Source organism: Electrona antarctica (genome assembly GCF_951216825.1).
Source record: "Electrona antarctica genome assembly, chromosome: 12".
NCBI lineage: Eukaryota > Metazoa > Chordata > Actinopteri > Myctophiformes > Myctophidae > Electrona > Electrona antarctica.
In genome coordinates this window covers 26,926,017-26,938,402 of record NC_136793.1, presented here as the reverse complement: position 1 = coordinate 26,938,402, position 12,386 = coordinate 26,926,017, and the positions used below count along the sequence as shown (strand labels likewise).

The 12,386-nt window shown below is 44.3% G+C and overlaps 1 protein-coding gene across 1 annotated transcript in view; it reads right to left on the bottom strand.

The window, feature by feature from the left end:
• pde4d (phosphodiesterase 4D, cAMP-specific) overlaps positions 1-12,386 on the bottom strand; it is a gene marked incomplete at its 3' end in the record, with an annotated part of 302,156 nt that overhangs the window by 10,655 nt on the left and 279,115 nt on the right. Inside the window, exon 8 of the mRNA XM_079515189.1 lies at positions 9,528-9,640. Coding sequence (XP_079371315.1) covers positions 9,528-9,640 — 113 coding nt within the window. The remainder of the gene's footprint in view (positions 1-9,527; positions 9,641-12,386) is intronic.

Sequence of the window (12,386 nt, the reverse complement as noted above, 5' to 3'; positions counted from 1 at the left end):
AACGAGCATGCAAGCTTGCATCCTCACCCTCAATCTCTAAAACATATGCACTACACAGCAAATTCATGTATACTAATTTACCCAGATGAGAAGGCTTCAAATCACAGCCATGGCAAAATGACTGCAAAACCTGAGAATTGTAATATGATTGAAAAAATGTATTGACCTCTTAAATAACAGCCTCTGCATTGATTACATGAATCAATCTGGCTTCATACCAAATGAATAATGTATGAGATTATTGGTCATAGAGGTTAGTATTGATCACGCAAAATAGACCTTTACAACACTGCACTTACTGTGCAATTGTGTATTGATATCCTATTGGATCATATCCCTTGGGCCTTGTGAACCTTTTCAGGGTGGCATTAGCACTGCACTTATAGCACTCATTAAAAAAGTACACCGGGGAATATCATATCTCATGACTGTACCATTATCATACATCATACATAAAACAAACATTAAATGCCAAGATAAATAAATTATGCAGTAATGCACCACATACTGAAAAAAATCACACCTGTGTGAAGTGAGTGGTGCAACTCCGTGTGGGGGTCCCCGGGGGATCCCCAGAAGTTCCTGAACCACAGGAGCCACCCCACGTCCGAAAGGGTCCAGAAATGAGGCGCCCCCCTGGGCGCGTGCCCAGGGGGGCGGCCCGGTTCCGGAGAGCCGTCCCGCGTCCGAAATGATTGAGTTACCGTGTGGGGGTCCGCAGGGGGTCCCTGTACTGTACTGTACTGTACTGTACTGTACTGTACTGTACTGTACTGTACTGTACTGTACTGTACTGTACTGTACTGTACTGTACTGTCACACCCGAAATCATCATATATACAGTTAATATGTGCGTGTGTATTAGGCTCTAGGCTGCACAACAGTGACACTTGGTGGTGAAAACCAACCAAATGCTATTTTCGTGCTCGGACACAGCCAGCCAGCCAGAGACGGACCCAGGGACGGAAGGGACACACATAGCTGTCTATAGGAGTGGTTGCACCACTCAAAAATGAAAAGTTGCATAAACACTGCAGTTGTATTTCAGCTATTATTTTGTTCTTGGTTAGAAATCCTGTATAGGTAGTGTGTCAAATTTGTGCCACGTAGCCTAGATAGCCAAACCCTTAATCGTGTCACATAGAGCTTCATAAGTCCCTGTATTGCTGGTATATATGTAAAAATCACACTCGTGTGAAGTGAGGGGCGCTTTTATCATCAATCATACATCATCATACATCAGCCTCTTCAAATAAACACATTCTGTGCTACAAACACATTCCATGCTCATACACACAAAACGCAAAGCTGTGCATAGGATATTTTTAAATAATTTCTTCAGTATGAGCTATTGGGTTTACATGATCAAACAATCTCAAATACCAATGACAATCTGTAGGCCTAGGTGTATTGATACAGTAAGATAAAGGGGATTTTAAAGATGGAGTGCCACAATTTTTGTATTTTTCCCAGTTTTTCATGTGTCTATGAGGTGACAGTACTTCATTAGACACCTGGAGTCGTTTCTATGTGCAATGATGTATTCCCTTTGTATTTAGGGTTTCTTCCTGGAGGCTGAACCCTTGACAGTCAAACGTGCCAATGAAAAAAACAGTAATATAGTGACATCACATTATCAGCCCCTCCCCTAACCCCTCCCCCTTTATCATACAACTACAGCTGTGGGTGCGGCTTAAGTTCAGGTGGATCACCACCCATCACCACCCACCAGGCAAACCAGGCATACTTAATGAACTGGTGCCCACATAAAAACGACATTTTAATTTAAATACTGTACACTTTTTTGAAAAACTTCTTCCTCCTTATATAACAATAAGACCTGATGATCATGTTTTAGGGTGGAAAAAAATCATGGCACTCCATCTTTAAAGAAAGGCGCCCAAATACAGTATGCTATAATGTACTGCGCACCTAGAGGTGTAACCATACCATTTTATGTGCAAGGAAACTACAATTGAAGTAGCATCACTTTTCCTTGTCATGGATTCAATAAAGTGTGCATTGGATGTAGAAATATGACGGCTGTCACAAGCATTTTTCAGCGGCAGGGATGCTGAGAGATCTCCATAGCCACTAGCCAGTATAAAATGCTTTCCAAGTAGTGTGTCAAAATAAAATATAACCTTCAGTAAGAAACACTATTCTCTTTCTCTGGAGATGATATCAGGCCCTTTTATCGTCCCTGATTGCTGTCACACAACTGCAATATAGCAGATTGCTAACATTTTAAAAAGAATGACTTGATTAAAAGCTTACCTTTATATATCCCCAGGAGACAGAAAGGAGGTAATTGGCTTCAGGCATTTTGACAAATCAACCAAACAGATCCAGGAAAATAAAAAATGTAACCAGTATATACAGTATATATTATTATACAGTATACGCTGCCTGTATCTATAGAAAAAGAAATAGGTAGAGCGCGCGAGAGAGCCAGGCAAACGACAACAGCTCTACTCAATGAAAGCCCTCAACCTGAAGAACAGCTTTAGAATCCACACAAAAGCCATCATACTCCTCCACAGTGAATGTCTGCAGGAAAGAAGCCATAGTCTCTCTGCATCCAGAGAGGAGACTCAGGTTCTGAGAGAGGCAGGATGTAGTGAAGATCCCCAGTCCCCAAAGATACTGTACGATGAGAGCATCATCGTGACCATACACGCTGACATGCACGTCCATACACAGTTACACTGCTAGGGTTGTGAATAATTGATGATGCTTGCAGATGCTTGGTGCCAAATCACCAGGACAGCAAAAAGAGAGGAGGAAAAAAAAGATAAGTGTCAACAGCTTCCAAACAAGGCTGGCTGCCTGGCTGTGTGCCTGCTTCTCTGTCTGACACAAGCTCCCATGTGAAGAGAGCAGGCTGTTTCACTTGCACTTTCACCACAATACCAGCAAATCAGGGCTTGGCTAGGGAGAGCAATGAGCTCATCGTGAGCTCTGATTGGCTTGGGCTACAACAGCACTGAGGTCACCTGCTGTGTGATTGGCTGGGACTAAAGTCAGTAGAAATTCCACGAGGAGGGTTCTTGTTCTCCTTTCCTCTTCATATTCTGTGTGTGTGTGTGTGTGTGTGTGTGTGTGTGTGTGTGTGTGTGTGTGTGTGCGTGCGTGCGTGCGTGCGTGCGTGCGTGCGTGCGTGCGTGCGTGCGTGCGTGCGTGCGTGCGTGCGTGCGTGCCAAAAGTATAGTAGAATTTGAGAAATATACATGAGGACAATTTTCCCGGTCCTCACCAGAGAAATGTTTGTTTTATGGTTCAAACTTTTTTTTTTTTTTTTACAGGCAGTCTTAGAATTAGGGAAAGATTCAAATCAGGTTGGGGTTAGGATTATCAATTTAGAGGTTAGGGTTGGAGTTATTATTATGATTTATGCTTAGGTGTCGCGCACCAAAAATATCAGATCTACAAGCTCACGCACGTCACAGCGCAACACACTGACGTGTCGAGCCGGTGTTTTGACCCTAATCCTAAAGGCTACGTAGTACGTATAGACTTTGGGTTAAAATTGTCATGCTAAAATCCTCACATAGTAAAGTGCTACAAACTGTGTGTGTGTGTGTGTGTGTGTGTGTGTGTGTGTGTGTGTGTGTGTGTGTGTGTGTGTGTGTGTGTGTGTGTGTGTGTGTGTGTGTGTGTGTGTGTGTGTGTTACAATCTACAGTAGACGATGCAAGTAGAGGTTAGCTCATCTCTCGTCATGCATTATTCTCATGCTGAGGTCAACTTAGCCAGAAGTGATGTTTCTGGGAGGTGAGTCATGTTAATATCATGGAAAAACATTAAAATTAAATAAATGTAATCATGTGGCTGCCGGGATCCACTTGTCTGGTCAGATGGTGAAGTGCCTTTTATTTGTGTTTATTTGTGTTCTGACAGCAAAAACGACTATTTGAAAAATATATATTAATGTTATATTATCACTAAAATCTCCAATCTGCCAATAGTTAGGGTCTCCTTGCAGTATCCTCACAGGCACAGCCCATTGAGAACAGTATCTCTGAGGTATAACCCAAATTTCATCAAGGTTTCAGCCCAATCAGAGCCCTGTTGACTTTGATTATAAATGATTTATATTATATATAGACGTTAACTATTTGAAAAAGTATAATTATTAGACTGACCCACTGAGCACGTGCACAAGAAATCTGGCACTGAGTGGTCCAGCGGTATGCGAGATTACTGTAACAACGGACACAAAGACAGACCCTCTCACGGATGGCTAGCAACTAGGGATGCACCGATACATCGGTGCATCACTACTAACAATGCTGTGACAAAAAAACTCTCCAGCATCCAGTAGGAAAGGCAGGAGAGAGAGGGGAAATACCGGTCTCAGGTCAAATTCTAACCATCTGCGGGAAGGACCAAATAGCCTTACGGGCCCATTTGGTTCCATTTGATGGTCCAGTGGTGCAGGGATTGATCAGGGACCAATCATCTGTCTCTGTTTACTTCACACCTTCTCTTCTGTTGATCTATCTGGTACTGAGTCATTTACAGCTATAGGCTGAAGCACATGAGTCCCACATCAGAATCTGAGCAAGGCAGGCCAGCACAGGCTCACACACACACACACACACACACACACACACACACACACACACACACACACACACACACACACACACACACACACACACACACAGTACAGTACAGTACAGTACAGTACAGTACATAGTGTACGTGTATATGCGTCATACAATCAAGTGCTAGTTGTGTACTTTGAGTAGGAGCCAAGAAGGCCACAACATGCCCAACACACACGTATGCCCACCTCTGTGAGCGCGCGCACATACCACACACACACACACACACACACACACACACACACACACACACACACACACACACACACACACACACACACACACACACACACACACACACACACACACACACACACACACAGAGCTATCAATAGCATGGCCGTGAGGTGTGAATCACGCTATTTGGTCTAAATTGGAAAGTGTCACACCAAGCAGCTCAACTGTGATTTGTGTGTGATTTGTTTTAGGAGAAGTGACCACAAATAACCTATCCCAGCTGTATATAAAGTAGTGTGAATGTGCTCACTGCTGTGTCTCTGTTGCAAATGTTCATTGTCCCGCTGGTGAGATCTCCACTCTACACAACACAGAGATGAGAAGGTACTGTATACTGAGTGTTATGGATGCATTTATTGACCATATTCACGGTGGCGTATCCTATCTATCTATAAATGCACGATTGTCTCTGTACATATGTCTGTACGTACGTACGTACGTGTGTACGGCTGAAATGCACATAACTCGAGAACCGTTAGCCCCACTGACTTCAAATTTAACACGTGTTCCACCTCCCCCCACAGGGAGTGGGTCAGACCCACGGTTGTCCAGAACCGCCACAAAAGACCTCTGCCCGGGCTCTGGACAGGGCCCCTACCCATGCTCCATATATGGACCTGGCCTGTTCTGACATCACAACACTCCATATTTGGGAATGCCTGACACAGAACTCCATATATAGGAATAAAGGGACACAGACGGGTACTCTGACATGGGTACAACAGGTATTGCATAGCGATGGATCTTCAACTTCCATCGTTTCCGACCCGATGCTCTACAGCCGGGCACTGGTCTAGTATATTAAAATTGGCTTAAGGGAGGACCGGCCGGCTGGCGGGGTGCACATCATCTTGCTCATGTCATTATGACTCAGCTAAAACCATATAAGGAGTTCCCAATGCAGCTACGCTCAAATATGGAGTCTGTTGTCTAGCCGCGTGGGTAAGGCGCGTATTCTGTTTTCCTTTCTGGAAGATAAGAAAGAAAGAAGTGTAGTATTGTCAATGTATTGTGTGATCTGTCTATGTATTGTAATGTGAAGTCATGGGTTGTGATTTGTTAGCGTGTGACTTTGTGTGATTGATCCCCCCCCCCCACCCCCCGTGAAGTGAAGTCATGTTGTTGACATCATCACTTTCATCAGATATGTGTGATTTTTTTTGTCTCCTGATGGGTGCTCTGTCTGTCTGTCTGTCTGTCTGTCTGTCTGTCTGTCTGTCTGTCTGTCTGTCTGTCTGTCTGTCTGTCTGTCTGTCTGTCTGTCTGTCTGTCTGTCTGTCTGTCTGTCTGTCTGTCTGTCTGTCTGTCTGTCTGTCTGTCTCTCTCTCTCTCTCTCTCTCTCTCTCTCTCTCTCTCTCTCTCTCTCTCTCTCTCTCTCTCTCTCTCTCTCTCTCTCTCTCGCCTGACGGACCATATAAATGCACCATTTACCATTTTTACCTTTACTGTGTCACTTCCCACTTCCCCTTTCCTGACAATCTCCACTATACTATCAAATAAAGGCAGAAATCCCCCAAAAATGTCATACAAAAATGTATACAAACTAAATAAATTGTGGGGAATGTTGAATATGTATCAGACAAGAACAGCTGCTGAGGTTTGACATCCCTTACTATTACCTGTGATTATTACCAATACAATAAAATGTAATCTAAATGTACATGTAAGTGCACAGACTTGAAAGACTGGGGCTTGTGTTTTATGTGGAGAGATACAACATTTTGATAAACACAATGACAATGTGTGACAGCACCATTGTGTGCGTGCGTGCGTGCGCGCGTGCGTGCGTGCGTGCGTGCGTGCGTGCGTGCGTGCGTGCGTGCGTGCGCATGTGCGTGCGCATGTGCGTTCAATGCTTGAGTGAGACGGCAGTCTGGCCAGGCCAGTAGCTGTTGCCATGACAACCAGAGATAGCTGTGGTGGTGAGTGCTGGTGAGACACTACATACTGAAAAGAAGAACATAAATACATCTTTTCACGTTTCACACATTTCAGAGATCGGTAGTGTATGCCTGCATCCGTCTATCTATGCCTTTGTCCGTCGGTCTGCATGTCTGAGTGTCTTGCAGCCTCTCTCTCTCTCTCTCTCTCTCTCTCTCTCGACCCGTCCCCCCATTGTGACATCACAGTGTGTGACATCACGGCGCAGGGCTGATCAGCATGCACAGCGGCATGGCAGGGCCCTCTCGCCGGAGACGGCTGAGCATGCTCAGATCCCTGCTGCCTGCATGACGATGCTATCACTAATAACACATCCATGCAACACAAACACAATCTATGTGCTCACGTGCAGCTGGGTATTAGAAAAGGCACTAGGGTGTGCTGCATCAAGTCACGATCATAAACACGTCCTGGACATGCAATAAGTGTTCTTGTTGTAGATAGATATTGTAGTACTATGGTTGTAAGCCTGTCACAATTATTACATACTCGTCTAATCGCACTTATTTGACATAATCGCAATTATTTTGTCATAATCATCATAATCCATGTTGAAAAATCACACCTGTGTGAAGTGAGGGGTGCTCTTATCATCGTACATCATGACGTATATTCTCCATTCATTGTCAATGGGAATTTGTGTAGGACGATATTGCTCGTCCACATATGACATAAATTCTCCATGCATTGTCAAAGGGAATTTAATGTTTGTGTAAGACGGAAATAATAGCTGAATATAGGAGGGCTAGTGCCCCTCAAAAATAGCTGAACGCGTCACAACGTGTTTTTAAGGGGCGCTAGCCCCTTCTATAAACAGCTTTTGTCCCCACATGTCTCAATATGCCATTGACAATGAACGGAGAAATGACGTCAGAATTCCGCTAAATATGACGTAAATTAAACATCAACGCCATTGACATTGAAGGGAAAATTCACGCCCTTATGTAAACAAGCAAATCAGCAAACCAATCACAAGCAACAGGCATTCTGATTGGCCAGTATGAGATGATGCATGATGATGTATGATGATAAGAGCTGATAATTCCGCTAAATATATGACGTAAATTAAACATCAAAACATTAAACGCCATTGACATTGAAGGGAAAACTTACGTCATATGTAAACGAGCAAATCAACTAACGAATCACATGTTGGTGGGAGCGCTTGACCAATAAGGGACCACCTTATGTACCTATATGTAGCAATGTCAAATGTCCGCAAACATAAATTGATGTACTATGACAAGAGCGGGTGTGATTTTTTTAGGGGCTCTAGCCCCTCCTATGCTCAGCTTTCCGGGTTTGTGTAAACACAAGCATTGGTTTTTGATTTGCTGATCACCCCATAGTGATGATTTGATTGGCAAAGTACATATTGAAGATAAAAGTGAGGGCAGAAAAGTGGAGACGGAAAAGTGAGGACGCAAATTGTGATTGGCCAGAATGAGATGATGTATGACGATGTATGATGATAAGAGCGCCCCTCACTTCACACGGGTGTGAAGAAGTATAAAAATAATATATTTCAGTTATTAGTCACATTATGTGCCCTGTGCAGCAGGCAAACAGAAATGTATTCTTTATTCATATGTTACAGTGTTCAATGCCAACAACACTAACTTTAATAACAATTAAATGCGTTAATCACAATTATTTGTGAGGCAATTCATTGTCAACTTAAATTTGAAATTTTGACAGCCCTACTTTCATGCCTATACAGACCAAGGGCTAAATACATATCCTGTGAACATAATAGATGTCGGGGGTTCTGGGGACCACCAGGGGTCCAAATGGACCCGTACAGGTCTGTAACTCTGACAGTTAAACGAACACAGATTTTTATTACAGTATAGATTGGGGTACCACCAGAGATATATATTAAAAAAAAATGAAATGAAATGAAAAAGGTTGAGAATCACTGGTGTAGATGATGAAGGAATAACTTGGGAGAGGGAGGGAGGAGGAGCAGTCTACAGATAGAGAGCCGGCATCTACCATCTACGAGAGCCCATGGATACAAACAGGCAAATCAACCTTGTTGAATAGGTACTGTTTGCAAATGAAAAGAAACTACATCAATTATGGCTAATGTGTTGCTAAATGCTGCTGAATGACAGATTTATTAAATATACATTTCTGCTAGACGTGCCATGATGGTTCAGTATTGCCAACCATATCACTGCAAGGTTGCCAGTTTGATTCCTGACCAGCAAGCTGTTTTGCATGTCATCGTCTACTTAGTAGGACAAAGCAGGGGTAGTTAGTAAGCGATACTATCTACCCCTGCTTTGTCTCAATAGTAAGTAAGTAAAAATGATCTTGAATTAAAACAGAAAAGAAAAGAATATATAGTGTGTGTGTGTGTGTGTGTGTGTGTGTGTGTGTGTGTGTGTGTGTGTGTGTGTGTGTGTGTGTGTGTGTGTTTGTGTGTGTGTGTGTGTGTGTGTGTGTGTGTGTGTGTGTGTGTGTGTGTGTGTGTGTGTGTGCGTGTGCGTGTGCGTGTTTTGTTGTTGTTGTTGTGTTATTAAAAGACAAACCAACATGTATTCCAGCTGTCCCTGAGTGATATAACACGCAACTTTTCTAGGTCTCAAATACAGCCAGACAAACGTTTAGCAGGGAACTTATTGGTCAGAGATAAAGTGTCCCGGTAACTCCTGTTAACATCATTAACCACACAGCAAGGCATCACAGTGCATCTTTGGTAGCCGCAAGTTGTAAATAATAATGAGATGATTACCTTATTGGAGGCCATCTCGCTGACCGAGTGTCTGGTTTGCAGTGTCTCCAGCTGGTCCAGGCACCAGTCCAGCTCCTCCAGGGTCTCCGTGGCCAGTTTCTGGTAGGCCTCCTCTGGGGGGACGAGACAGGAGGGTAGGGGGTCAGTAAGGGCCCGCTTCAGAGGGCTAGTGGATGGTCCAGGCCCTGGGTCCCCCACCCCACATACGGCTAAGCTGGGATACCCCGAATAGACGCATGGGTGACTCTTCATACTGGACAGGAGGGGCCACTTCTGGGGCCTGTGAGGAGGGCCTCAGCACTCACAGGCAGGCTGTGTCAAGCCTCACCAATCCGGAAGCCCAGTCACCCCAGTCCCGGTCACAGTAAAGTTCAGATACAATCCTAGTAGAAGCAGTGGTGGTTCAGAGGTGGCAACCAGGTTCCTTAAATCAGCTCTGAAAGTCGCATATGTTATAGGCTGTTGAATGTAACCTCTGTGAAAACCCCAGCAGTGAGAGAGAACAGCTTAGCTTCAGCGGACATGAAAAAGATCAGTGGCAGAAATCACCATGCACCTAAACACACTCATTGTCTCTCAGCACACACATCGCACCTTTCTTAGCCATAGGTGTCTAAACTTAAAGTCCATAGTCCATGAGACGCAAGTAATTCCAGTCATGTAGCAGGATGAAGAGCAGTCTGCTTAGCAGGCCCACGTCTGCCATTGGAGGAATGGAGGGAAGAGGGAGAGAGGAAAGTTAAAGAGAGGGATGAAGGAAAAGAGGATCCAGTTGAGAGAGGCAGAGAACCAGTCCGGGTTCATCTCAATGCTGTCCGGGAAAGGAACAAAGACCAGATCGGTCGTAGCATCCTGACGTAGTGGCCGGATACGTGCTCATCTTGCACACACACAAAAAACATACACGCAGGCACATAAACACACACTCATACATGTCAGACAGAAAGCTAACCGTAACACATCATCACTAATATCTCCTTAACCCATGCTGCCGTTGAAAAGATCCATGCTATCCCAGGGAACAGACAGGTCCGATGTGTGTGTGTGTTGTGTGTTGTGTGTGTGTGTGTGTGTGTGTGTGTGTGTGTGTGTGTGTGTGTGTGTGTGTGTGTGTGTGTGTGTGTGTGTGTGTGTGATGTTAGAGAGTGTTTCCTATAGATGCTGTGTGTACAGGGGGCTGGGCTGCTGTTGCTTCGGCGTCCCTGGTAGCCAAACGTGCTGCTCTCCCCGAGCTGTACCTAAAGCCTGAGAGGACTGCACTGTGGATGAGGAAGCGACAGTGGCAAAAGATGGACCGGACTTCACTGGAGCGAGAGAAAGGAGCGGAGCTGGAGCCAGTGCAGGGAGAGCCCCTTTTTCAGCCCAAGCCTGTATAATGGTGTTATTATATACTGTATGTACATCCAGCATACAAATACACAGAGACAGCGAGATAAATACAGGGGAATTAGGGGAATCTGGGGGAAATAGTGATATGCCTGGATGCCAATGATAAAACATTATATATATTATAATAGTATTTTCGTTTTTATAATTATTTTTATTTTAGTGATGACATTCCATTTTGCATGAAAGACATGGCTCTCTCTCAAAGTCAAGAAACAATAATAGAAAATGTCACCTTGTCAGAAGCCAATTAATATTGATGTCTTGTCTAATTTGGGACAGCAAGGGCTTTTAATGCCATGTGATCAGGGAGGGGGATCACTTTGGCTGTAACTCAATTACGCAGGCAGAGGAAACCATGGCAAATTAAAATGCAAGGGGAGGCTAGAATGACCCTCCAGATTTCACACACAGCATGCATAGTATTTGCTGTGTAGCTTCCAGGCTCTTCCTGTGCTTGTGGAAAACAGGCAGCCCTATACAACACGTACGTCATGACTTCATGTGGGTTTGGTTGTTACTAAACTAAGCTGGCTATACAGTAGGTGGTCGCTGCTGGGACATATTCTTAACCACTTTCAACCTGACGTCACTATTTTGGGCATGGTATTATGGGCTAAGGTTTGCTCTATTCATTAGGGTTACGGGTACAATGAAGTATACCGTTTAAAGGTTTTCTTGTTCAGGTTAAAAACTACAGAAGGGCACAAACCTTGCTAGCACATGTGATGGTGTGTTAGTTTTAGGTGTGCCAATGTGCAAGCATTGACAATACTGTTGGTTACTGTTGTTTCGACTAGACTTTTTCAGAGTGGCGGGTGTTTCGAAATGGGGGTGTTTCGAATTGGGGGTGTATTCGAGTGGCGGGGCTTCGGAATGCCGATCTGTTCCCAAAACGGTTGACTACTGCCCAAGCTTGCCCACTGACACACCCATATCTCTGGACACAACTTAATTTAACACACCCATTATTCATTAGCCACATCTGTGTTGATTACTAGTCTGCAATGTGTTTTGAACCTGAACCAGAAAACAAACTATAAAATCAGTTTTAGATTTAATTTATAAGTGGTTATAATGCACAATAGGAGAAATTTCCGTCGTCCCTATTTATTGCACTGCATCAGAGAAACCGCTTAAAAACGTCTAATTTCCTATGGTTAGCTATCTCTGAATCCTTCTTGCTCTCCTTCCCTCTTTCTCTTACTCTCCTTCCACTACACCCCCCAACCCCCCCCCCCCCCCCCCCCCATTCCCACCATCCTTGTGAACATCCTTCCTCCTCCTTCTATGTCTGTCCCTCTTTTCTTTCTCTCAACCAGCCTTTCTTTCTCTCTCTCCCTCCCTCTGCTGTTCTCTCTCTGGGTCTCTCTCTCCCTCCCTCTGCTGTTCTCTCTCTGGGTCTCTCTCTCCCTGGTGTGGTGTCAGTGGCTGGGGTGCTACTCTCTCTGACAGCAACTGCACTGACGTCAA